General features: G+C 39.2%; 2 protein-coding genes across 2 annotated transcripts; one reads left to right on the forward strand and one right to left on the reverse strand.

Annotated features, from left to right (window-relative positions):
* Positions 1-2,980: 2,980 nt before the first annotated feature.
* LOC114050214 (exocyst complex component 8) lies at positions 2,981-7,906 on the reverse strand. Its single transcript, XM_027871863.1, has one exon. The coding sequence runs from the start codon at positions 7,828-7,830 to the stop codon at positions 5,650-5,652; it is 2,181 nt and encodes a 726-aa protein (XP_027727664.1). The 5' UTR covers positions 7,831-7,906; the 3' UTR covers positions 2,981-5,649.
* Positions 7,907-8,212: 306 nt separating this feature from the next.
* LOC114049533 (sprT-like domain-containing protein Spartan) lies at positions 8,213-24,825 on the forward strand. The gene is made up of 5 exons (XM_027870770.1): positions 8,213-8,591; positions 14,436-14,535; positions 18,676-18,804; positions 21,010-21,283; positions 23,948-24,825. Exons 1-5 carry the CDS (start codon positions 8,359-8,361, stop codon positions 24,418-24,420), a joined length of 1,209 nt encoding a protein of 402 aa, XP_027726571.1. The 5' UTR covers positions 8,213-8,358; the 3' UTR covers positions 24,421-24,825.
* The last annotated feature ends 473 nt before the right edge of the window (positions 24,826-25,298 follow it).

Consider the following 25,298-nt stretch of genomic DNA (forward strand, 5'->3'; position numbering starts at 1 on the left):
CAGAAAGCTGGGGGGAAAAGTTGCAGCAAGTATCTCTGATATAGGCCTTATTTCTCAAATATATAGAGAACTGAGACTAATTTATAAAAATACAAATCATTCCCCAATTGATAAATGATCAAAGAATATGAATAGACAGTTTTCAGATGAAGAAATCAAAGCTATCTATATCACACCTATCAGATTAGCTAATAGGACAAAAAAGAAAAATGATGGGTTTGAGAGGATGGGGGAAAACTGGGACACTAATACATTGCTGGTGGAGGTGTGAACTGATCCAACCATTCTGGAAAGCAATTTGAAACTATGCCCAAAGGGCTATAAACTCTGCATACCGTTTGATTCAGCTGAATTGGGAAATGGCTAAACAAGCTGTGGTATATGATTGTAATGCAATATTATTGTGCTATAAGAAATGACAAGCAGGATGATTTCAGAAAAACCTGGAAAGACCTATATGAACTGATGCAAAGGGAACAGAACCAGAAGAACATTATACACAGTAACAGCAATATTGTTTGACGAACTGTGAATGATTTAGCTCTTCTCAGCAATACAATGATCCACGAAAATCCCAAAGGACTAATGATGAAGTATACTATCTGCCTCCAAAGAAAGAACTGATAGGTTGAATGCAGACCGAAGCATGCTATTTTTCACTTTCTTTCATTCTTTTTCTTTTATTGGAATCTTCTTATACAAAATGACTAATATGGAAATGTTTTATATGATTGCACATGTATAACCTATATGTGATTGCTTACTGTCTCAGGGACAGTGGAAGAGAAAGAGGAAGGGTAAAATTCAGAACCCAAAACTTTTTTAAAAAATGTTAAAAAATTGTTTTAACATGTAATTCGGGGGGGGGGGGATAAATAAATAACAATTAGAGTTGTTTGAAAGTGGAATGAGATACCTAGAAAGGTTCCCCCTTCCTTGGAAGTTTCCAAACAGTGGCTTAATGACCACATCAGGTATATTACAATGTGAGCCAGCCTCATTTCCTACCCTTTCCTAGTACACAACCTCTCACAGAATCTTAGAGCTATGACTCCAGAAGTCATCTATATAGTTCATCCTGTGATTGAATAGAATCCCTGACAAACAGTCATCCAGCCTTTGCTTATAGACTTCTCCTGATAAAGGAGGAAATCTACTACCTTCCAAGAGAGCTGCTGGGTCCTATTCTAGCCCACAATTATCTGCTAGGTCTTCTCATGGACATAAAACACATCAATGTACTAATACTAAAGTATTAAACAAAAGGTCCTGAGTCAGTCTCAAACATTTCAATGTACCTTCAGCATGATTTATAGGCCACTGCAGTGGTGTCAGACTCAAACAGAAACACACCCTGGTGGCTGTAAATATGCAGTCAATAGACTTAGAAAACCACAAATTAATATTATTTGTGTTGTACTGTGTTTTCATTTATTTTGATAAATATTTCCCAATTTTATTTTAATCTGATTCAGGCCTACCACTGTGGAAGTTTTGTGGGTATAGCCCAAGTTTGATATCTCTGGTCTAGAAAATAGCTTAGGAGACTTAAGTCTACTCAGGATATGAATTTGAGATATGAACAAACTTAAGAACCTGTGTGATTTGTATGAGCTCATAAAGTACCACCATCAGTCTGAAGCTAACTGTGCAAGGTAGAGTTTCAGAGTCCAATAAAAGCCCTAAGGTCTTATCCCTATAAGAACAGGTCCAAAGTCAGCTATGGGGTGTGTCAGATTGTCTCCTACAATTACAATGCTCAAGCATCTCACAGCATAGATCTGGAAGGGAAATAACAGAAAATGCCTTGCTTCCCCACTCATCACTTTCCCATGACCATTAGAAAGTGAGGGAAACTAACACATAGTCAGAGATGGGACCTTGCTTATACAATAAAGAAAAGTTAGGAAGTCATTTTTGTTAGCTGCAGGGAGGTTGAGAAACAGGGACAGGGTTAGAGAGTGGCACCTCTCCAGCACAAATTTTACTGTCCAAACAAAGACTTGCAGTTTTTCATTACCCTCCCATCTGAGGCCTCAACTGGTCATAAAGGACATCTTTCAAACCCCTTCAAATCTACTTTGTATATGAATGTCTTGTATATAGGCTCTTCCTCATTTTTCCTCCATAGTACAGAAATTAATTTACCACAGAGAGGCATTTACCACCAAAGAGGAATTAAAATTGGTAGGATTCTGTTCATCTTAATGAAAAATCCTGTGAAACTATAGAAATCCAGCAGTACATTTCACTTTTGGATAATTCTTCTAATCAATCAGGCAGGACTCCTTACCCTCTCTTAAGTATATTGATGCTGTCTTGATGTCTTTGCCAGTACTGTTACCCAGTATGGGAAAACTCTTTCCTTGTCCCCACCTATCTATTCTTCAAGTTCGAATTTCACAATGATGCTTTCTCTAACTACAGCATTCCACATTGACTTCTACCATCTTGGAAATCTAACTGTAGGAGAGTCAGTACCACAATATAGTTTTGTTTCCTCAGTTAGATAGATAGTAATGGTACACTGCACATCACTAGTGCTAAAAATAGTGCAAGAACAAAATAAATGCTTCTTGACTGATTATATGTAACTGTTCCCTTAGCAATCATGTCACATTTTCAAAGAATCCGATACTGGTCATTTTATCCCTAAATTGTGTGGCTGATAATTCCTTTTTGAGTAAATTCCCTGTTTGGAGAATTCTGCGACTGAATATACCTGCATTTGGTATAAAATGTATTTTCAAGTAAATTCACATCCCCTATTTGTGAAATGCTTACTAAACAGCACAAGTCAATCAAAAAAAGGATTTAAGTCATAATGATCCAATGAATAGGTAGAATAAACAAGATACCTACAGTTTTTTTCCCCTTAACTAGTTCTTTCAAGAATAGAAATTAAGTAATGAAATTTAACAGAAATTAAACATAAAACATTAATGATCAAAGAAAGGAAATACAATATGCCACCATGATATTTTGTCCAGTGTAAGAAACTTTGAGGTTTTATTTTTTTTTAAGTTTCGAATGTCCATTCACACCACAGCAATGCCAATACGCAAAATGTGTATTTACTTTATACAACACTATCATTTATGCCCCAAATTTTCAATTATAAAATGCCAATATGCTTAGATTAACTATGATAGATAGTATTTTAAACAAAAATAGGTTTGAGTTGGTGGAAGTTATGCAAAATGGGGCTTTGAACAAGTAACAAGCCTGAGTTCCACAGAGTTTTTCTGAAGAGCAATTATTTAAATCATCTGTGTTCTCCACTCCTCCAGAAGTAGGAAAGGCAATCAACTCAAGCTTAATATTACAATCTACATTCCATTTCAAAGTAATTCCTAACTACATTCAGTTTTTAGGACCTACTTTGGAACTTAACAGTAAAGAAAAAAATCAGACTGCACCACTCTGGGACCTAAAGTTAACCCACTTCTAATAATGCGACACAAATTGTTCCAACTTGGCAAAAAGGCCACCCTGACTTTGGCAAGCTTTAATCATTTGATTACTCTAAAACACCCACCGAAACCATAATTCTACAACTATGGTAAAGCAGCACAATGTACAGAAAATTCCCAAAGACTCTAGTTTTTAAAAAGCAGCCTATTCAAAGTAAACATTAATAAGATGTGTGTACGTTTTCAAAATTTTCATTACTTAATGCCTTATTTTTAAATTAAAAAAACCTTAAATTTGCCAGCATTTTACATATCCTAGACCATATATTTACAGATTTTTTGATTCCACAAGATTTTAAAGACATTAAATGGCACATAAAAATTCTAATACTGCCCCTCCCCTCAACTTTTTGAAATTTAATCTTTCAATAGCATTAACCAAGGTGCATTTTAATTGTCTCTGCCTACCTGACATATCTGAGTTTCTTCCAATCAAAATAACCCCGAGGATTTGTAAGAAACTAGCCAAATAAATCTGAAATTTTGGTACCTTTCGACATTTTAAACATAGCTACTTTAGTGTACTCATAATTAAGTCATGAAACCTTGGCTACTGGGAATCCATCTACAATTATATATAATTTTCAGATTATGCCAACTTCTAAATAACAGAGAAGACACCATCAAAAATGGCTCCTGTGACAGAAATTACAACTAGGAGCCAAGGAAAGAATAGGGGGCAGTATTTCAATACTCCCTCATGGCACGGAACATCCTGGGTTCTCAAAGGCTAAGCCAACAAAGTATACACTCTGGAAGGTTCTACCAGATTGAGTCCCCAAGACCGACTACATATGTTGTCTAAGGACAGAATGATGGGTTACAAGGTGACAAATCATTTGGCCACAGAAACTCAGCAATCAAAGAAAACATTTTAAATGGCCCTTGGTCCTGTGCGGCCCCTTTCTGCTTCCTGTGCAATCATGGTGGAGTGGCACAAAAGGAGGCAGAGGATAAGGACTTTTATTTATTCATCAGATAACTGAAATAATGAGCAGAAATGGTCCTGGGAAGCCCAAGACTCTTTAAAAGCACTTGGTATTTAACTAAGTTGAAGCATTACATTCATTTTAAAGATGAACCAAGAATAAGTCTTAGCAGTGGTTTCTACAACATTCAAATGCAACTTTCTTGAAATCAGTATCAGTAAAATGCAGCAGGATACTTTTGTTTAAGAAATAACATTCTAATCATTCTTCTAATACCTCATTAAGAGGTCTGATTCCTCATTAAGAAGATCCTTTTCCCCACCTGCAGTTTGATAGTATGTAATCCAAAAGTGGAACTGTGAAGCAGCTAATGGTGTTAAATATTCCTCACACTGTTATGTCACAAAGAAAATGAAATAAAAATTAATAAAATTCAAGAATAACAAGAAACAAATGACTGTCATTGCACTTAGATTTTCCAAGCATTTTTTTCCAAAGCCGATTTTTAAAAGATAGAAACCAAATAAATGTAATTACATTTCTTCAAAATGTGTTAACAAAATTAACTGCACTATTTATTTTTATTAACTCTTTTCCTTCTAATACATTAAAGCAATTGGCATATTCTTAGAGTTTCACAAACTAAACCATTTTCTTGAACATTTTTGCCTGAAACTTGCCCTAAGGTTAAATTTGCTAATATTTTTGACTCTATGCACATAGCTAAATCACATTTTTTTTTAAAGGGAAGCATATTAGATTAAGAGTTGTTTTATATGGCACTATACCTTTGAAGATACACAGAATATTCTTCTGGTAATTTAGTGACTTACAGAACTTGGAAATAAAGTGTTATGTTTGATTTGCATGTAATTATAGATATTTCTCTGTGCTGCATAAATACACACCACTAATAATACAATAAATGTGATTTGGCCCCTAGGATCATGAAATATAGTACTGTGGCATGACCAACAATCTATAAGGAATTGGGGGAATTAAAGAATATATTAGTTGAGTTCAAATTATCTTAATGGTTTTTTACTCCTTTGATAAAATTTCACCATTTTTTCATTCTTCACATTCTCATCTTGAACTCTTACACAAGAGATGACCTTTTCCACTTTTATTTTTTAAACTATGTTTTGGGATATAAAGATTTTAATGTGTTATATAAATAATATACGAGTAATGCTGTACATAGACAAACAGACCTCTCTGGGAAAAAAAAATACAAGTGCCATGTATCAGACCACTGAGGTTGTACTTTCAGGATTTACTCGAATAAGTCTAGATGCATTCCTCAAGTCTTGGAGTTGCTTGGCAGGTTTCCCTACACCTTGTTCAAACCTCTTCTCCACCACAGGGAGCACTGTTTCATATAGAAAGGAAGCATTTTGTCTGATAAAGGCTTTCTTTTCTGGGTCTTGTTCACATCGGAGACTGTAATCCACATGTTGAACTGCAACCAAAATTATTTCCACCAGACTCTCTAGAAGCACCATATGCAGCTCTGGAAAATACAACTTCAGAGCTTCTTCCAAGAAGCCCATAGTTTGTTTAGTGAAGGCCACTACTGTGTAGCTTAGGTTCACCCAGCAGTCATCCCCCGTGTACTGTTCAAAATTGCTCACCCCACAGCTTTTCATCTCTTCTTTGAGTTTCCCCAAGGCCTCTGGAGTCATCAAGTTCATCCTCCTCCACATTTCCTCAGAGTTTCGGTGCTTAGTGGCCTCAATTATGATTTCTTTATAACTGTGCAAAGCCCCTTGGATGTCCTTTACCAAGAGAGCATGGATGATGAAAGTAAGGTCTAACCCAATATCACCCAATTGCTGGCAATGTTCCTTAGCCACCTTTACACACTCAGCTGCTGTAGACAAGCTCTCTTTGCTGTCAAATACCTGCTTGCTAAAAGCATCCACAAACATGCCCATGGCTGAACGGGCCCAAACAATAAAGGCAGAGTAGCAACCACTGTTGGTGCCTGCAAAATCGGTTTCAAACTCCCTAGCAGTCTCAAGGAGGCTGGTGAAGAACACATGACATAACTTATGAATATAGAGTAAAGTGGCACCTTCAATTCGAAGCTGTCTAATGGCAGTATGCACAGCTGCTGCCCTATTTCTCAAAAACAGTTCACAAGCCTTGGTACATTGGCCAAGTCGTATTAACTGAGAAACTGCCCTTCGAGTGGCTTTAGGGCCACCTCTTAGAGAGCGATCCGGGGAAAGTTCAAAGACTAGCACTTCAGTGAGTTGCCTGACTCGCTCATCCACTTTGGCCTTCAGTTCCTTTACAGGAGGTGGGCACGGCTTGCCCTCCAGATAGTGGTTTAATTTATCCAACAAGTCCACTGCCCCTTCAAAGTCCCTCTGGGCAATACAGACATCCAGGTCCTCCGGCAACTCCTGGATCCATTCCATTGATAAGTCCACTTTCTCCTCAACCTCCGGAGAAGTAGGCTCCTCCTCTTCTTCATCATCCTCAAACGGGTTTGTGGCCTGGGAAGAAACATGGGGTGGGCCCCGCGGAGCTGCCGCCTCCTCCTGTTCCCTCCGTCTCTTTTCACTGAGAGCCCTTTTGGTTTCCTCCAGCACTTCCAGCCACTCCCTTTTGATCTTGGCATTCTCCGCCTGAAAGATGCGGCTCTCGGGGAACATCAGCAGCTTGAACATGTCCTTCATGGGCGGGTTATCCTTGACATTCACCACCGCCAGTCGGTCCAGGGGGTACAGGGCATTGTAGCGATACATCCCCCTGCGCTGGGGCAGCCAAGTGGCCACCAGCAGGCAGTCGTTCATGAGAAAACCATGCACCCGCTGCAGCTGAGCCATGTGGTCCGCCTCATACTCCACCAGGTCTCCGTTGTAGACCAGGTACTGCCCGGGGGTCTCCAGCAGGTGCCTGCAGCCCTCCACTTTCTCCAGCAAGGTGGTCAGCGTGCGCTGCTTGCCCTCCTCGCCCGCACTCTGGCTGTCCCGGGCGGCGCCCCCGTGGCCGGGGAAGAAGCCGGCGGGGCCGCGGAGGTGGTCTCGGCCTCCGGGTCCGCCGGCGCCGCCTTCTTCGGCCCCGGCGGCGGCGGCTCCCGCGGCGGCGGCGGCGGCGGGGAGCAGGGTGAGCGGGATGCTCTCGAGGCTGCTCTTCTGCTCCGTGAGCAGGTGGCTGAGCTGGTACATCTCGCTCTCCAGGTAGGAGATCTCGCGCGCCGTCTCGATGAACTGCCGGTAGTTCTGGTACACATTGCGCTTCAGGTTCTGCGCCGTTTCCTCGGCCAGCGCCTGGATCCGCTGCCGGTGCTCCTGCAGGTCCCGGTCCCCGTCCGACTGCTGCGACAGCTGCTTCACGTACAGCCGCGCCTCGAAACCGCTCGACTCCAGCTGCCGCCGCAGGCGGCTTGCCCCGCTGTCCGACATCGCCATGGCCATCGCTTCCCCCGTCACTGTCACGGTCTCCGCAGCCGCCGAGACCCACCCAACTCCGACGGAGTTCAGGGACCGGGGAAGAAGGGCGGAAGCGAAGTGAATGCGCCTGCGCGGGAGGAGTCAGCCGGTGCTTGCGGCCAATGACAACGCATGCGCGACGAGGGCGGGCTAAAGGAACGTAAGGAAAATGAAGCCACTTGGCTGCTGCGCCTGTGCAAAAAAACAAACAAACAAACAAAAAAACCACTTAAGACTAAGAGAGGAGGAAGAGGAGGAGGAGGAGGCTGAGAAACTCCTTTTCCGGTCCTTTGGGCTCTGACTATTGAGCCCTTCTAGTGCCGGAAGTTGATTGTTTTGTCACCTCCGCCTTTTCTTGTACTCTCGCGAGATCAGTTTTAGTTTCCGTTTCCGACAAGCTGATTCGAAACACTGTGGTTCCCGCAGTAGGAATGCCGAGGTGGCGGACCTGTGTGTGAGGTTGCAACTTTCTGTTTTCTCGGTTCCCTCCCCCCCGAGTTCCTTCCTGCTGTCATGGCCGCGGTGGAAGAGGACTTTGCGCTGGCCCTGAAGCTGCAGGAGGAGTGGAACACGGAGGTCCCGGCGTTGGTCCCGCCCCCGAAGGAGCCCAAGTCGCTGGTGGACGAGGCTTGGGAGCTCGTGGACCCCAACCCCGATCTCCGAGCGCTGTTCGTGCAGTTCAACAAGCTGTATTTCTGGGGGCGGCTGGGGGCGGTGGAGGTGAAGTGGAGTTTTCGAATGACGCTGTAAGTAAATCCCCTGCCTTGCTGTGGGGTCGGGGGGAGGGGGGACTCCAGAAGCCCGGGCTGCCCCGCCTGGGGGCGGTAACTGCGGCCCCCTGGCTCCCAGCGCGGAGCCGTCCGTGGCCAGCTTGTTTGCACAGACCCAGATTTCTTCCTGCAGTGATAAGCCAAAAATCAGTTCTGCCCTCTTGTCATTTTATCTCTCTCTTCTTCCTCTGTGCTTTTGGATGCCGTGCATTGGGCCGGAATATCTAAGGAGTTTCGTAATTTTGAACCTTTCTTGGACTGAAGCAAAATCTCATTGAGAAGATATGTATCTATTAGCATCCCTACTGCTTGAATCAAATAATAGTGTCCTTAGTGTTTACAAATGCATCACTTCTTACTTATGCTTCAGTAGTAAGAATTATGTTTTAATCTCTCTTACTGCTGCAGAGCCCTCCAGACGTTGATAGGGATGAGCTTCTGTGATCCTCTCCCCCTTCTAATTCTCTTCTCTCCCCACCCCCCAACACTCAAAAATCACCACCAGGTGATCAGTTCTCTATCATAATGATTGGATTTAGAGTTTGAAGGGACTTCGGAAGTCATCTAATTCAACTTGGAATCACAGGACCTGAATTTAGTTGCCATCTCTGCCAGTTGATACATGTTTGACCTTGGGCAAGTCATTTAATCCTTCCTCGAACTCAGTTTCTTTATCTGTTAATTGAAAGGGTTTCTTCCATCCATGCCTTATTTTCCTTTGGGAAGGATAATGAGTTCTGTTTTAAACATGTTGAGTTTGAGGTATCTCAGGAGCATACTGTTTGAAATGTCCAGTAGGCACTTGGTCATGTGGAGTTGAAGCTCCAGGGAGAGCCTTGGGCTGGATCTCTGCAACTTCGAGGCCTCTGCATAGAGTTGATAGTTTGAAAGCTGTGGAGGGTAACCAAGAAAGAATGTGTAGAGAAATGAGAGGTCTAGGAGACCCCCATAGTTACAAGGTATAATGTAGGTGATCAACTAGTAAGAGAATGGGAAGTAGCTGTTTACATGTAGGAGAACCAGGGGAAAGTAGTATCACAGAAACATAGAGAAAAGAGTGTCCAGAAAGTGCCCTTTTATGTGAGAAAATTTTTCCCATTCTACCTTTCCTGTCCTCCTCCTTCCAGTGTATCCCCCTTTCTCACCACCACCACCACCGCCCCTTTTTTAAAAAATCATCTCAGTGTATTTGATTTAGACTTTATGCCCTCTGTAGATTTTAACTACCCTAATGATGGCGAAGTTCTTAGGAGTCACATGTTTCATCTTCCCATATAAGAATGTAAACAGTTTAACTTTACTGTGCCCTTTATGATTACTGTTTAATGTGTACCATTTTATTCTTCTCTTGTGTCATGTGTTTAAATGTCAGGTTTTCTATTGATCCTTATTATTTTTATCAGGGATGCTTGAAAGCCCTCCATTTCATTAAGTAGCTTTTTTTTTTTTCCTTTGAAGGATTATGCTAAGTTTTGCTGGGTAGGTTATTCTTCTTGTTTATAATTCTAATCCCTTTCCCTTCCAGAATATCATATTCCAAGCCCTCCTCTTCTTTAACATGGAAGCTGCTAAATCTTGTATGATCCTAACTGTGTTTCCATAGTATTTCAGTGGTTTCTTTCTGGCTGCTTGAAGTATTTTAGATTTTGTTCTGGGAGCTCAGGAATTTGGCTATACTATTCCAGGGAGGTTTCATTTTGGGGTTTCTTTGGGTAGACTCTTTCAGTTTCTAATTTGCTGGTGGAACTAAGATTTCCTTGATAATTTCTTAAAATTTGATGTCTAGATCCCTTTTTTGATGATGTCTTCCAGGTAGTCCAATAATTCTTAAATTATCTCTTCTTATTCTACTTTCCAGGTCAGTTGTTTTTTCAAGTTAGGGAGTTTACATTTTCTTCTATTTTTTTGTTTCATTTTTTTGACTTTGTTGTTTCTTGATGTCTCATGGAGTCCTTAGCTTCCACTTGCCCAATTCTGATTTCTAAGGAATGATTTTCTTCAGTGAGTTTTTGCACCTCTTTTTCCATTTGGCAAATTCTGCTTTTTAAGGAGTTCTTTTTTTCTGTGAATTTTTGTGCTGATTTTACCATTAGACCAATTAGATTTTTTAAGGTATCTTCAGTATTTTTTGTGCCTCTTTTACCAAGATGTTAATTCCCTTTTCATAATTTTCTTGCATCACTGTCATTTCTTTTCCCAATTTTTTCTCCACCACTTGTATCTGTTTCTTTAATGCTTTCAGGACTTATTATTGGACTTGGGTCCAGTTAGCATTTTTTTTTTAATTAGACTTTGCTTTGTAGCTGTTGTATTCTTCTGAGATTGTATCTTGGTCTTCTCTGCCACTGTAATAACTTTTTATAGTCAGGTTCTTTTTTTGTTGTTGTTTGCTCCTTTTCCCTGTCTTTTTCTTAACTTTGCACTTTGTTTAAGTTGGGCTTTGCTCACCTGGGGGCGGGGAGGCCCTGTTTCAAGCTTCAAGCTTTTTTGTGCTGCTGTTTTCAGAATTAGTTCTAGGGTTTTGCAGGTTTTCAGTGCTTTCCCAGGTGATGGTGATTTGTGATGAGGCATGGTCCCACTCTCCTGGTCTACTTCCAAGGCCTATTGCTTATGCTGCCGCTGCCGGCACTGTATTCTGAGCTAGCTCCCACCCCAGTGTCACAGACCTCTCCTGCTGACCTGCTAAGTCATCTTAGGCCAGAAAAATGTGTCACTCTGACCTTTTGTTGGCCGCTCCAAAGTGTGATTTGAGTTATTTTATATCAGTTCTGCCACTTGTTTTATTGGATTGTCTAATCCATTTATAACTAAGGTTATGAAAGTTAGGTATATGTTGTACTCCATTTCTGTATATTGCTTTATTTTGAAATATTTTGTTCTCTTTTTAAGTTCTCTTAAGCTAGGACTCTGTCCCTAGGATTAACTTTGCTTAAACCATTTTTATGCAACCCTTTCTCTTCAAAATGATAGTACTAAAACACAGATTTGACCATATCACTTTACTACATGAGAAGTTTCTCTTGCTCCTTATTGCCACCAGTGTAAACTATAGACTCGTCTTTTCTTCAATTAAAACCCTTCACTGTCTGATGCAAGCCTGTCTTTCCAGACTGATTACACATTAGGCCTTTACATGGATTCTCTTGTCACAGTCAGATTGGCCTACTTGCCATTCCCCATACATCCTCATCCCCTTACCATCTGATCCTGTGCTCTGCCTCTGGGGGCTCTGGGTTTAGTAGATGAACTTTCACCTTATTTGGGGCACAAGGGCAGAAGCAGACCTTTACTTCACTCCCCCTCACCTTGTCTTTATCCTTTACAATGTAAACTCCGTGATCACAAAGTACTATCGCTTGTATTTGTATCCCTAGTATTTAGCACTATCCCTGGCTTATAATAAGTAAGCTCTTTTAATAAATGCTTTTTTACTCATTCACGATATTCCTTCTCCTGTCTGACTCTTTTCTTCAGGCTCCACTGTCCCCTGTCTCTGGTATGCTTTCCCTCCTCATCTCTGCCTCTTAGAACACAGAGCTCCCTTCAAGGCTCTCAGCTCAAGTGCCACCTTCAGTAATAACTCTTTCATGATTCTGGAATTGTTAGTTGCTCGCCTCAAATTACTTTGTATTTATTTTGTATATATTTCTGTGTACATGTTGTTTCCCTCCAGTGGAATGTAAGCTCCTTGAGAAGAACAGACTTTTTTATTCACATACAGTTCCTGGCTTATATAGTAATCACTTAAATAATGCACATAATGCTTGAATAATTTACTCACTCAGGAACTAGAATGGGACTTTGAAGGACCAGGAACTGTTGCCTTATTTTTGTCTTTCATGGGTTGCCATGGCACAGAATTTATCACCAAATGGCTGACCCACTGGAGAAGAACAAATTGGGCCCTAGGCTCCTCCTCAGAAAGGGTGGCATAAGCAGTCTGTTCCTTTGACTGTGCTGGAACACTTTCTGTCATGGTAGAAATTGTCACTATGCTTCACTGGCACAGACTTCAAGAACCTAGGGTCACTTCCCTCTCTATGAGGCATTGAGTAGAACTTTATCAAAAAGCTACTGTGAATTCAGGAATGCTTTAAAATTTATGTTTCATTAATCACAAAAACACCTACATAAATTTGAAATAGTAATATAACATGTATGAGACATTCATTCTACAAAAGAAATGTTTATTTATAAGCTTGAGGACAATTTACAATAAGTCTATGGCCCCCAGTTGGGAACTATTTATCTTGACTAATTCCCTCTTACAGGTAAGGAAGCTGAGGCCAATGAAAGCAAGTTCTGCTTCCTGCCTTGTAGCCCAGCCTTTAAGAAAAATAATATATGTTTATCTTATTTGTTCTAGCTGTTATTTTAGATTATGATGTTTCCTTTGAAGGAACCATATCTTTATATATACATATTCTAAGAGGAAAAAACTATAAACATAATTTCAGCTCTCTTATTGAGATCTCATGTGCTTTTAGTTTTTTTATTTTCTTTTGAAGCTTTACCTTCCAGTAGGACCCCAAGTTTCAGTGGCTCTAAAACAATTAGTTGTTGCTCTCAGCATAAATTTGTTCTTGTTTTATATAGTCCTCTCCATCCTTTCCAGGAACTGGAGAGTTATATTAGGTGAGAAAATAGCAGAACATCAGTTGATTCCCCTTGATAGTAATAGAGGGTTATAGAGCAGGCTTGCCACCTGGCCAAGAAGCTATTATCAACTGGTGTCTGTTCAGCTATTACTGTGCTAACAAAAATCTAGTAATAACTGGCATTTACCTAGCATTGTAAAATTTGTAAACCATTTCATTGAACCCTCACAACAACTTTGACATACGTACTACATGTATCATTATTTGCGTTTTGCAACTGAGGACACTGAGGCTCAGAGAAGCTATGTAACTTTTCAGTGTCCCGAGTGGAATTTTCATTCATTTTTTCTTGGCTCCAGGTCCAACATTCTATCTACTATGCAACACCACCTCTCTAGAAGTAACAGAATCAGGAAGTGTATTTAATTGGAGCAGAAAAGGAAATACAAAACATAATAGAAATAATTTTTCAATCATTCCTCAAATTATTCCTACTCTTTTCATCCCACTCATATCAGAAAATTAGAGAAACTATGCAATGTTTTGGCAACTTTAAGTATCTACTGGGTGTAGTTTTTCTTCTATAGCTCCTATGTACCACTGGCAAAGCCTACCCCTGAATAGTGGGGAAGGGACGTTGCTTATCTTGTTTTGTATTTGGCTCCCACTTTCTTCTTTCTATTTCGTTACCATGATAGCATCTTCTTGCTAATTCAGTATCCTGCAGGAATTCAGAATTTCAGTTCACCTGCCATCTAGCTAACCCTATCTGACTCTCAAAGTGCTAAAATGTAGAACTGGAAAGGACCTTTAGATAATCCAGCCGCATCTCCTCATTCTACAGAAACTAAAGCTCAGAAGGGCAGGATAATGCCCAGGTCACACCAGGTAAATAGTAGCCAAGATTCAAACCTGAATCCTTTGACAACAAATTTGTTTCTTTTCTTATTGACCCATAATGCCAGTCATGAAAATTTCTATAAAATGAGTCATTTCCTACATCACTGTTTTCCCACAGACTTGATTATAGGGTTTGGGTGAGCCCATCTTTAGCTTTTGCAGTTTAGTTCTCAAGATAGAATCATCCAAACCTAGGATAAGATGCAAACAACTGAGAATAGACTTGGTAAAAAATTTTGTTCCTTTTCTGTTTATATTTCTTTGAATTTCTGGTAAGTGTAACTAAAACTTGAATGTTTGCATTTTTACTTGTCTTTTTTAGATGTGCTGGATTTTGTAAGTATGAGGGAAAAGGTGGAATGTGTTCCATCAGCCTCAGTGAACCCCTTTTAAAATTGAGACCGAGAAAAGATCTTATAGAGGTGGGTATTCACAAATAAATCCTGACTCTTATCTTAGTAATTAGATATTACAACTAAAAGGGACTCTGGAGATACATTTTTATTTCCTCATTTTATAGATGAATGTCTTAGGAGGGCCTTAGCAGCTGTCCGAAACTCAGATAGCAGAATGGTTACATGAGTAACCAAACACAAGAAGTATAAAAGAAAGTTATTTAGCTTTTAAAGATATAATTGTCAAAATCAAGGCAAGTATACATTGATAGTCCTAATTCTGTTTTTCACAAGTTTGGTGAGCACTGACCTCCCCCAGTCACCTTTTCTTTCTCAGAGACATGCTTAAAAAGCTGACTAGAGGTTAAGTTAGGTGGGGCAGTGGATAGAGCACTGGCCCTGGAGTCAGGAGGACCCGAGTTCAAATGTGACCTCAGACACATAACACACTAGCTGTGTGACTCTGGACAAGTCACTTAACTCCAATTGCCTCACAAAAAAAAAAAAGAAAAGAAAAGAAAGGGAAAAAAAAGCTGACTGGTACAACCAGCATAAAAGAACTCCCCTCATTTGAAGAGGCCAAAGAATTCTCACTCTCCACTTGTTTCGATCCCCAAATGCTAGATGCTTGTTATCCTGAGGGTCACTTTGGCAATTGTCAAAAATAGGGTCTTTGTTGCTTGAAGCAGTGTGTCTTTCTCCTCCCTAGCTTTATTTAATTCTTTTCCTGTGGATCCTCCCCCCTCTCAGCACATTGGCTTTTGAGCTATTTGGTTGGTTACTCAGCTTGCAAGGTAGATCTGTGCTGGAATGTAGAAGACTTTTACATTGTTGTGATTGTCTCAAATGGCTAAAAACTTGTGCTGTAATATTACGCTATTATAAACTTTGAATGAATTAGGCTGACATGAAATTTTGAAGAGTTCATCCCTCGAAATTTTTACAGTGGCATCCCCCACACTCACCACAGACACCACAAGTGTCTGCATCCTGTCTTCTCTCTCCCCATATTCCTCTCCCTAATCAAATTGCAACCATCTGCTTGTTCACGAGGCTGAGGATCCCTAATGGCCACAGAGCAGAATTAGGTCAGTTTGGCTATACTTTTAAATGTTAGGTACCTGTACTGCTACTTCCAAGAGGAAAAATTTATGTACTGTCCTAGTTACACTACCAAGAGCTTGAAGATGACTTGGACAAAAAACAGCAATATTTTTTTTTCCAAGATGGAGAAGATCTATATACATGATCTCATAGATTATTTAGTCAACTCCGGTACTTTTCAGTTGAAAAACTAAATGACATCTTTGAAAGTAGGAAGAAATAGTTGGGTTTTCTTTATAATTAATATTGATAAAAGTAGGAAGATAATAGCTTCAAGTGAACATTTGCAGTTGGGCAAAAGGCAGAATGTTAAAAACAGAAGAAGAGGGTAGTAGCAAAAAAATAAGTGACAACAGAGCTTCATCTTTAAAGACAAGCTAAACCTCAGGCAGCAGAAAAACAGGAAACTCATCAGTATTCTGCTGAATCAGCTAAATTTTCACTTTGAAATGCTAGCAGAAATAAATCTTATGGGTTACACTTTGACGTACACTCAGTACTGTCAGAGAAGCTAAATGTTCAATATAATAGATTATAGAAATGAAGTTTCTTAGGATAGTGCTTTGGTCTTTAAGGGACTATTAATTCATTGGTGTGAATGCGTCTTTCACCTCAGTGAAGACAGTATTTGTGCATGTTTGAGCCAAAAAAGGGACATAATTTGTTGGTTTTCCTTGTGGGGATGAGCCTTTTCACTCATAACTAGGCCAGCCCCCAAATGATAGAAATGCTTTCTGTCCTAGATCCCATACTTTCTCTGACTTATTCACATCTGCTAGTGCTTATGTTCCAATGGCATGGCCTTTGAGACCCCAAGGATTTGGAGTAGGGTGAAAGTCATAAACCATATTCAATAAATATTAAGTCAGTTGACTTGAAATCTAGAAACCAATGTATATGTGTGTGTTTAAAAATAAATTTAACATGATTAACAGGATATTGATAAAACCTTATTTACTTTGGAAATTTAGAGTGAATCTCAAATTTGTGACCTATTAGTATTAAATAAGGTTTGTTTTATATATGATATATTTTGCATAACAACCTAAGAAAAAATTGCTTGGCCTTTGTATAGTTGATAAATAGTTTTTCTAATAGTTTTTCCACTATATACATCTTGATGCCTTCACAAGGGCTTTCACCAGCATGTGGAATGCCCTTCCTCCTCACCTCGCCTCTTAGAATCCCTAGTACACCTGAAAGCTCAGCTCAGGTGCCATCTTTCCATGAGGCTTTTTTTCTCTCCAACTTCAAAAACCTCCCCCCTCCAGTACGACCCCCAATTACCTTACATATAGTCTGTATCCTTTTTATTCTTATTTTTTTTATGTACTTGTTGTCTCCCCAATGGAAGCTCCTTAAGAGAAGAAACTTAATTTTTTTCTTTTGTGTCCCCAGTAGCTGACTTACAAGTAGGTACTTAATAAATGTCTGTGGATTGATAAAATATAGAAACTCATTGATGATATAGAAGCTCATGATAAATACAAATTATAGCAATAACAATTCTGATTAAAATTGACATTGACATAAACTTGAAAGATTTTGAAAAGTACATTATAATAAGACTTCATTAATCTTATCAGGCTGATTTATTTATGTTATGACAAGTTATATTTAAAATGAGTAAATATACCAACATACAAGGTAACTAGCTGAAGGAAGGAAAGATACCAAAGATATGGGGAAAAAATCTCAACCTTATTTCTGTCCCCAAAGAAGGTGACCTATATGTCTATTCCCATTTGTACAAAATGTTTTGGAGAGATTTCTATATACAAATTGAAGGCATACTCAGTAAAGGTGTGTTAGTAGGAAACAAGAAGGCTTTTGCAAGTGATTTTCAACAGAAGACCACATCTACTATCTCACCATTGACTAAAAGATATAAAGCATATAAGATCCCGTTCTGCTTCTTGTTTATTGATTATACAAAAACATTTGACTTACACAGCAAATGCCGTCTTACAATTTCTTCTATAACAAGGTGTCTCCTATCCATATATCAGGATCATTCAGTATTCTTTGAAAGATTTAAGAAGAGAAATAGCACTATTCAGTTCCCCTCTGATAATAAATATCAGGCAAGGTATAAAGCAGGGAGATGTGTGCTCAACAAAATTATTCACCATAGTGATGAGATCTGATATAGAGTGCTGGTCAAGGAGGGATTCCTTCTAAATGATGAGATCTTCCAGATGCCCCTGCTTGTAGATGAAATGTTAGTGATCACAGCAAACCCTAAGACATTTCAGAGTCACTCCTTTGAAGAGATCTGTAATTGCTCAAAGGAGTTTGAGCTATTCCTCCACACAGGGAGAATCAAATAAATGACAAATGTGTATTGCTCAGATTTCAACAGGTCTCTGAATGGTCACCCAGTAGAGCTTGTCCAACAGTATATGCATCTGAGACAGACAATATATATATGGAATATAAACTGGGCCCAGACTTGAAAAGAGGGAGGAGAATGGGCTTGGATTGCTTTTAGGAAATTGCAAAGTACTTTTATTGACCTCAGGCTTCCCATAAAAGCAAAGGCTGACCTTTACAATACAAACATCTTATTGGTGGTGGTGTGCGGCAGTGAGATGTGGAATACCATTGGCTCAGAAGAACTAAAAATGAATGTCACTTAAAAGGCAGTGGAAAAGGGAGGGGCATGGTGGATATGAGCAGGCTGCAGCATATGACCAGTCAGGAATTCCAGAGAAGAACAGGAATAAAAGATATCATCAAAGAATTATGTGACACAAAGAGAATATGGGCAGGTCATAATGGCTAGAGTGCTAGACTGGTATTGCCCACAATGTCAGGAGAAAGCAAAGAAGGCTTCTAGCATGTTGGAAATCCATATGAATATTGAGTAAATACACATAGTATGTAACAGTGTTAGGGCTTTTGTAAATTTTGTTTTCCCTCTGCTCACTACCTTCTCTCTTGTCCTCCCAAAAAGAAAAAAAAATTAAAGCATAAGCATCACCTTAGTTTAACAATTTAATTTTTCTGCATTTTTCTCATAAAGGTCACAAGTTGAGTTGGTTTGCTTTTATCCTGTTTCAGACACTGTTACATGAAATGATACATGCGTATTTATTTGTCACTAATAATGACAAAGATCGGGAAGGTCACGGCCCAGAGTTTTGTAAACATATGCGTCGCATCAATCGCCTAACTGGAGCCAATATAACAGTAAGTGTACCACCTTTAGGAAATTCTGTAATTGTATTTATTTAGACAAATTAATTTTAATAAAATTCAAGGTAGAGGAAGATGTTCTCTTCTATTTACAGACCAGAAAATTGAGTCGCAGAGAAGTTGTGATTTGTCCAGGACCATGCAATTGAATCGGTGGCAGAGCCAAAAATATGTCCCAGGACCTCTGTCTTCCATTACCAGATGAATGCCATGTGTTTTACTCCACACAATTTTCTTCATGGAATAAACACATATTTTTGTATACAGATTTCAAGTCAAAAGTGAATGAAAATCTTTTCATAACAGTTGTGTTTATTGACATCCAAGTGCAATAAGGACACATGATGAAGAACAAAACATGCCAAAGTGTTTACCTTCTATGCAGTCAGGTGTCTTAACTGTAGTCAGAGTTTAGAGTTAGTTCCATAATCAGGAAAAGTGGCTGATGTTGAAAATATTTTTTGGAAGATCTGTTCGATCATGTAGTGTTCTATCCCAGGTACTCTTTAGAAAATAGGAACTAGAGACAAGCTCAACTCTGTTGTGATTCAGATAAGTTAGGCTGGTGTGATTGTACTGCTGTCATCACAGGCAGGGCTTGTTCTGCCCTGTTATAAATTCTGGAGGTATTCAGCTGATCAGTCCTGACTGAGCCAAATATCCATGAAGAGACACATACATACACACACACGCACACACAGAGATGCATGCACGCACATACATGCACACACACACACTCACACCTTATGAATATAATATAGGAAGAAATCTAAAGCAAATGCAGACAGCTACTACCATTGTTTCATCTCCCTGGTACTAGATGTCTGATCCTCTGATCCATCCTTTTCTTTGATGATTAATTTGTAAGAGTTCTGAGCATGGTACTAAAAGAGGAAGCAGTCCTGAGCTCTCCTCCACCAGCATCTTTGCTCTTGGTACTTTCTTCTTCCCAAGTTCCACCATGCTTAGTGCAGTATGAGTTAAATTAATGCTTGTTGAGTAAATGAAATTTGCATTTGAGAGGATGAATGATTACAGTGTTTGAGTGGAGAAGAATAAGGAACCAGAAGCAGGGTTTACTGCAAAACAGTTTTTAAAAATTCAGCTTTCCTCACCACTGGTAGCTTATCATTGATCAAGAATTAGGGAATTAGTTATTCTAAGCAAAACCACAAACAATTAGACACCGTTTCTTCCATTGCCACTGTCTTGTTACATGGAAAGGAGCAGAAAGAAGATTTACTTACTGTAGAAAATTGTGTGCTACAATGATTTCTTCATTAGAAGCATTTAGTCACTTAGAACTTTTTGCTAGAATAGTATTTTCTATGGTGTGATTTTACTTCAGATAATATAGCATCCAATTAAGTATTATGTCAGCCTTACTTATTTTGGTGGTACATGAGCTTTTCTTAGGTTTTGATCATTTTCCATCTGACCGCTGAAAGCAATAGAATCCAAAGGCATTAATATTATATTTCAGACTGAGTTCCATGAGGGCAGGGGAGATTGTGATCTAATCCAGCCTTTGTCTCTATTCTCTATTCCAAACACCCAACGCAATAACGTGATGTGTGTTTGTTGAATTTGTTGTTGAATTGAATGATTCAAACATTTCCTTAAATTTATTCAGCTCAGAAAGAATTTGTTTCCTCTGTTTATGATGAAAATTCCACTTTTGATAGAAGTTAAACTCTCATGCTTTCTGTCCAAAATTAGAACTTTTCAGAAGCCCAGGGGAAACTAAGAAGGTGAAATATTAGCCTTAGAATTTTAGAGTTGAAAAGAACTTAGATGTTATTTAGTTTAGCTTTTCTCATTTTACAGATGAAGATGAAGAAACTGACCCCCAGAAAGGTGAAATACTGTCAGGCCAGCATCATGGGCCGTGGGAGTGTCAGCACTGCATAGAGCCTGTGTTTTCAGGCTCTTCCCATTTTACTATGCTGCCTTCCAGTTTCTAATATAATTTCTAAAGCACAGCAAGGAGCACCGGCCCTGAAGTCAGGAGGACCTGAGTTCAAATCCAGCCTCAGACTAAACACTTGACACTAGCTGTGTGACCCTGGGCAAGTCACTTAACCCCAATTGCCTTAAAAAAAAAAAAAGCACAGCAAGGTTGCCCATTTTAAATGATTTTGCAAAGGTGTTATTGTTAATGTGATGAATAAATACTTAAAAAAATTTTTTTTAATGCAGATATACCACAATTTTCATGATGAGGTGGACGTGTACCGTCAACATTGGTGGCGTTGCAATGGACCCTGCCGGAACAGAAAACCCTACTATGGTTACGTGAAACGGGCAATGAACAGAGCACCCTCAGCTAAAGACTTTTGGTGGGCTGAGCATCAGAGAACTTGTGGAGGCACGTACATAAAGGTCAAAGAACCAGAGGGCTATTCAACAACAGGCAAGAAAAAGACAGAGCTAGAAAAGCAGCCAAACTCTGGAACAGAAAGTAAAGATAAAGGTACCCTGACTTACATTCTTCTGCCTTTTCTCCATGGCATAATAGTAATAGCTACCATTTATATAACACTTTTCTGTTATATAAAACAAAACTCTTTACCTATGTTGTCTCATTTGATCCTCACTACCCAACACTATGAGGTACGTGCTTTCCCCCATTTTGCAGATGAAGAAACTGAGGCAGGATTTGAATTCAGATCTACCTGATTCCAAATCTAACACTCTACTGTGCCCCCTGCCTCTATGATGTAATGTTAGTACTTTTCATATTATTAATTGATACTCAGATAGCATTTATTAAACACTTGCTGTTTGTTAGGCACTGTACTAAGTGTTGGGCAAGCAAATACACTCAAGCAAAACAGTCCCTGCCCTCAAGGAGCTAACATTCTAATGAGGGGAAATACCTCTTAAAGAGGAGCTAGAAAGGAGTGACATGAAAGTTAGAGTGGAGGCATCATGTTTTGTAACTGACAGCTAGAAAGGGAGGTGGAGGCATGATTCCATGGAAGACAAGGCGTGCTCAGGAATAAGAGTCCAGAGTGGTTCCCATGGTTAAAGACTTCCAGGGTGGATGAATATCAAAATGGAGATGGCATAGCTCGGAATTGGTGGCATGCAGTTACCAGTCATTTGTTCTTGTATAATTTTGTTCTCCATTTTGATTTTATTCTCTATTATTATTTTACTTTTAAGGAAGTAGCATTGCATTCTTGCTCTCGTATATCTATGAAGAAACTATGCTTCCTATTTGTGAGTGGTAGGTGCCATTTGAAGAATTATAGGGGTGTACTCTGCCACTCTAAATAGAGGTACAAGAAATTATTCAGCAGTCAAGAGACTTCAAGGTGTAATAATTTTACTGCTGTACTTTTGCCAAGATAGTAACGTCACACCAGAATTCAGGATAGCTATGCCCCCATCTGACATCAGTAATTACTTTTGTAAAACACACATTAGGTGAAACGACATTACAGGGAACACTTCATCCATAGGATCCTAAGCCTAGAGGTTAGAATCTCCCCTTGCAGGTTAGCTTCCATCCACTCTGTACAGATCTTGTGTGTACCTGTTTATGTATTGTCTGCTGCATTAGAATAGAAATTTCTTGAAGGCAGGGACCATTTTTTGCCTTTCTTTGAATCCCTAGCACAGTGCTTGAACATTGTAAATACTTAATAAATGCCTCTGTTGGTTGATTAGAAGGGAGCTGAGAGGCCATCCAGTCTAACACTCTCAATTCTCAGATGAAGGACCTGAGATCCAGGATGATGAAGGGTCTAGCCCAAGGTCATAAAGAGTAATGGTCAAACGCAGGATTTGAAGCCAGGTGCTTTGCCTTTAGAGCCATTGCTTTTTCTGCTGTACTACATTGCCTCCTTAATTTATTAGGAGCCACATGATAAATATGAGAGCAACCAAAATGCACACTACAAAAGCTTAAATTAAATTTTTACAGGTGCCTTACTTTGACTTTATGATGGTAATACTGACCTCCCCTTGTCCTGTGCCAGAAGTGGCTTCTGCCCTCCCTGCTCATCCCCTTGGGGCCCATGGTGTGCTGGAGCTACAAGGCTTGCAGATTCTTACAAGGCTGTGCTATTCCTACACACTTTTTTTTTTAAATTTTAATTAATTTATTTATTTTTAGTTTTCAACAATCACTTCCATAAGCTTTTGAGTTTTAAATTTTTCTCCCTCTCCACCTCCCTCCACAAGACTACACGCAGTCTGATATAGATTATACATATACATTCCTATTAAACATATTTTCACATTAGTGGTGTTGTAAGGAAGAATTAGAACCAATAGGAGGAACCACCAGAAAAAGGAAACAAAACAAAACAGAAGAAAAAAAAGAGCAAATAGTATGCTTTGATTTGCATTCAAACTCCATAGTTCTTTCCCTGGATGTGGATGGCATTTTCCATCATGAGACTTTTGGAGCTGTCTTAGATCCTTGTGTTGCTGAGAAGGATTAAGTCTATCAAAGTTAGTCATCACACAACATGTCTGTTATTGCCTACGAGCATTTTTTTTCCTTTAATGGCTCACTATAGCCCTCTTGAAGAGAAGGCAGTGACTTAGAGGATAGGGTAGCCCACAAACTCTACTTCACTGCCCTAGCCCTGAGCTTCTGATTAGCACTGTATGAAAGACTTTAAATCAGATTTTTCTGTACTACTCAGGATGGAGAAGAATTGTATTTGTGGAATTTACTTTTTCTTTGAAGATTAGCTATGTTTGGAAGTGCTTAGATAGAATATATAAAGGATATTTTTGTAAATAATGTATAGGATTCATATATAGTATTATATTTCATATATATAAATTACTGTGTCTAATTCTTTCATTCTTGGTGTTTTCTAGCCATCTGTCTTTTTCCTTCACTTTATTTTTGATCATGGGAGATTTCTATCTTAATTCCACAGAGAGTTAGCTCCTAAAGAATGGGAAATTTAAAAAAAGCTTAACCCTAAAAAACTGCTTCTAAAGAAACTCATTTTTCCTCCATTAACAGCTTATTATTGCATAGCTCCACTTTATCATCCAATATAGCCTTTGCATTTTGAAGTATCCATTAGCTTAGGTGAGTTAGCTTAATAAAGGTGTTCTGGCTTTAAGTGAATGGAAAAATCTCATAATTAATGAACGGCTTTTGCAGGTAAACCAAAGGAAGGAGGGAGCCAGCTGTTGACTCCTTTCAGTGGAAAAGGTTATCTCCTGGGAGGAACAAGCAGTACGTCCTCACTTGGGAAACTCATCAACCCACACGCCCTTAATAAAACCCAAGAACTGCCCAATCAAAACTGTCCACTGGTTGCCACAAGACCCAACCATAAAACTGAGTTGAAATCAAATTCATCTCGGGGAATTAACAGCTCTGAAGATGAATTATCAAATAAGAGACCCAAAGTCGAAAACAAAACTGCTTTTGCCAATTTTTTTATCAAGAAAGAGCAAATGAATAACATATGTACAAGTGAAAATGGCTCAAAATGCAGTTCATTCCCTGTCACCTCATCTCAGAATTCCAGCAGTTTAATTAGTCACAAAAAAGCAGTGAGCTGCCCTGTTTGCCAGACTCAAGTTTTGGAGACAGAAATTAATGAACACTTGGATTCCTGCCTTATGTGAGAAACCGTTGCCAAAGCTAAGAGCTACAAATGTCTTTGGGAAACGAATTTGTCTTAATTATGTAGCAAAAATTAGTTCATAAGAGTATCATACCAAATAATGAGAAAGTTAAAGTGTTGTGAGTAATAATGAAGAGTGTGTGTGTGGAGGGGGGTGGTGTATGTGTATGGATTATAAAATTGAGAGGGTTCTTTCTGTGGCCTTCAAAGTTAAATCTGTATTTTTCTGTTATCACAGTTTGAATAAATACTGGCTGTATATAGATGTCCCAGAAGTTTTTATATAAAATTTTAAAACACCCTGTATAGTAGTGCTAAATTTGTATGTTTCATATGGCACAGTTCACAATTTGTTGACTGAGTTTTATTATTTTGCAATTTTGACCGCTTATGAATAAAAAGGATTTCAAAATACTGTATTTAAGATAATGACTTGTTTTTCATACATTTAAGTCTGTTGTCTGTATGTCTTCAAAACTATGCCATTTCAAAGTTGAAAACACACACACACACACACATACACACACGTTGAGTCCCTTCAGGTGAAAAGACTATCTCCTTGGAGGAACACGCAATGCATCCCCACTTAGGGAACTCATCAAGTCACATGCCATTAATAAAACCTAAGAACTGCTTAATCAAAACTGTCCACTGGTTGCCACAAGACCCAACCATAAAACTGAGTTGAAATCAAATTCATCTCCAGGAATTAACAGTTCTGAAGATAAATTACCAAATAAGAGACCCAAAGCCAAGCTATAATACTGAGATGTTATCCAAAGAATTGAGAATGGTTTTCAGAGTTGCAAACAAAGGAGACAGAACAAAGTTTAAAGCACTTTTTTGAACACATCTAACTTACAAGTATAAAAAATATAT

The sequence above is a fragment of the Vombatus ursinus genome, unplaced genomic scaffold (assembly GCF_900497805.2).
Source record: "Vombatus ursinus unplaced genomic scaffold, bare-nosed wombat genome assembly UNPS02014798.1, whole genome shotgun sequence".
Taxonomy (NCBI): Eukaryota; Metazoa; Chordata; class Mammalia; order Diprotodontia; family Vombatidae; genus Vombatus; species Vombatus ursinus.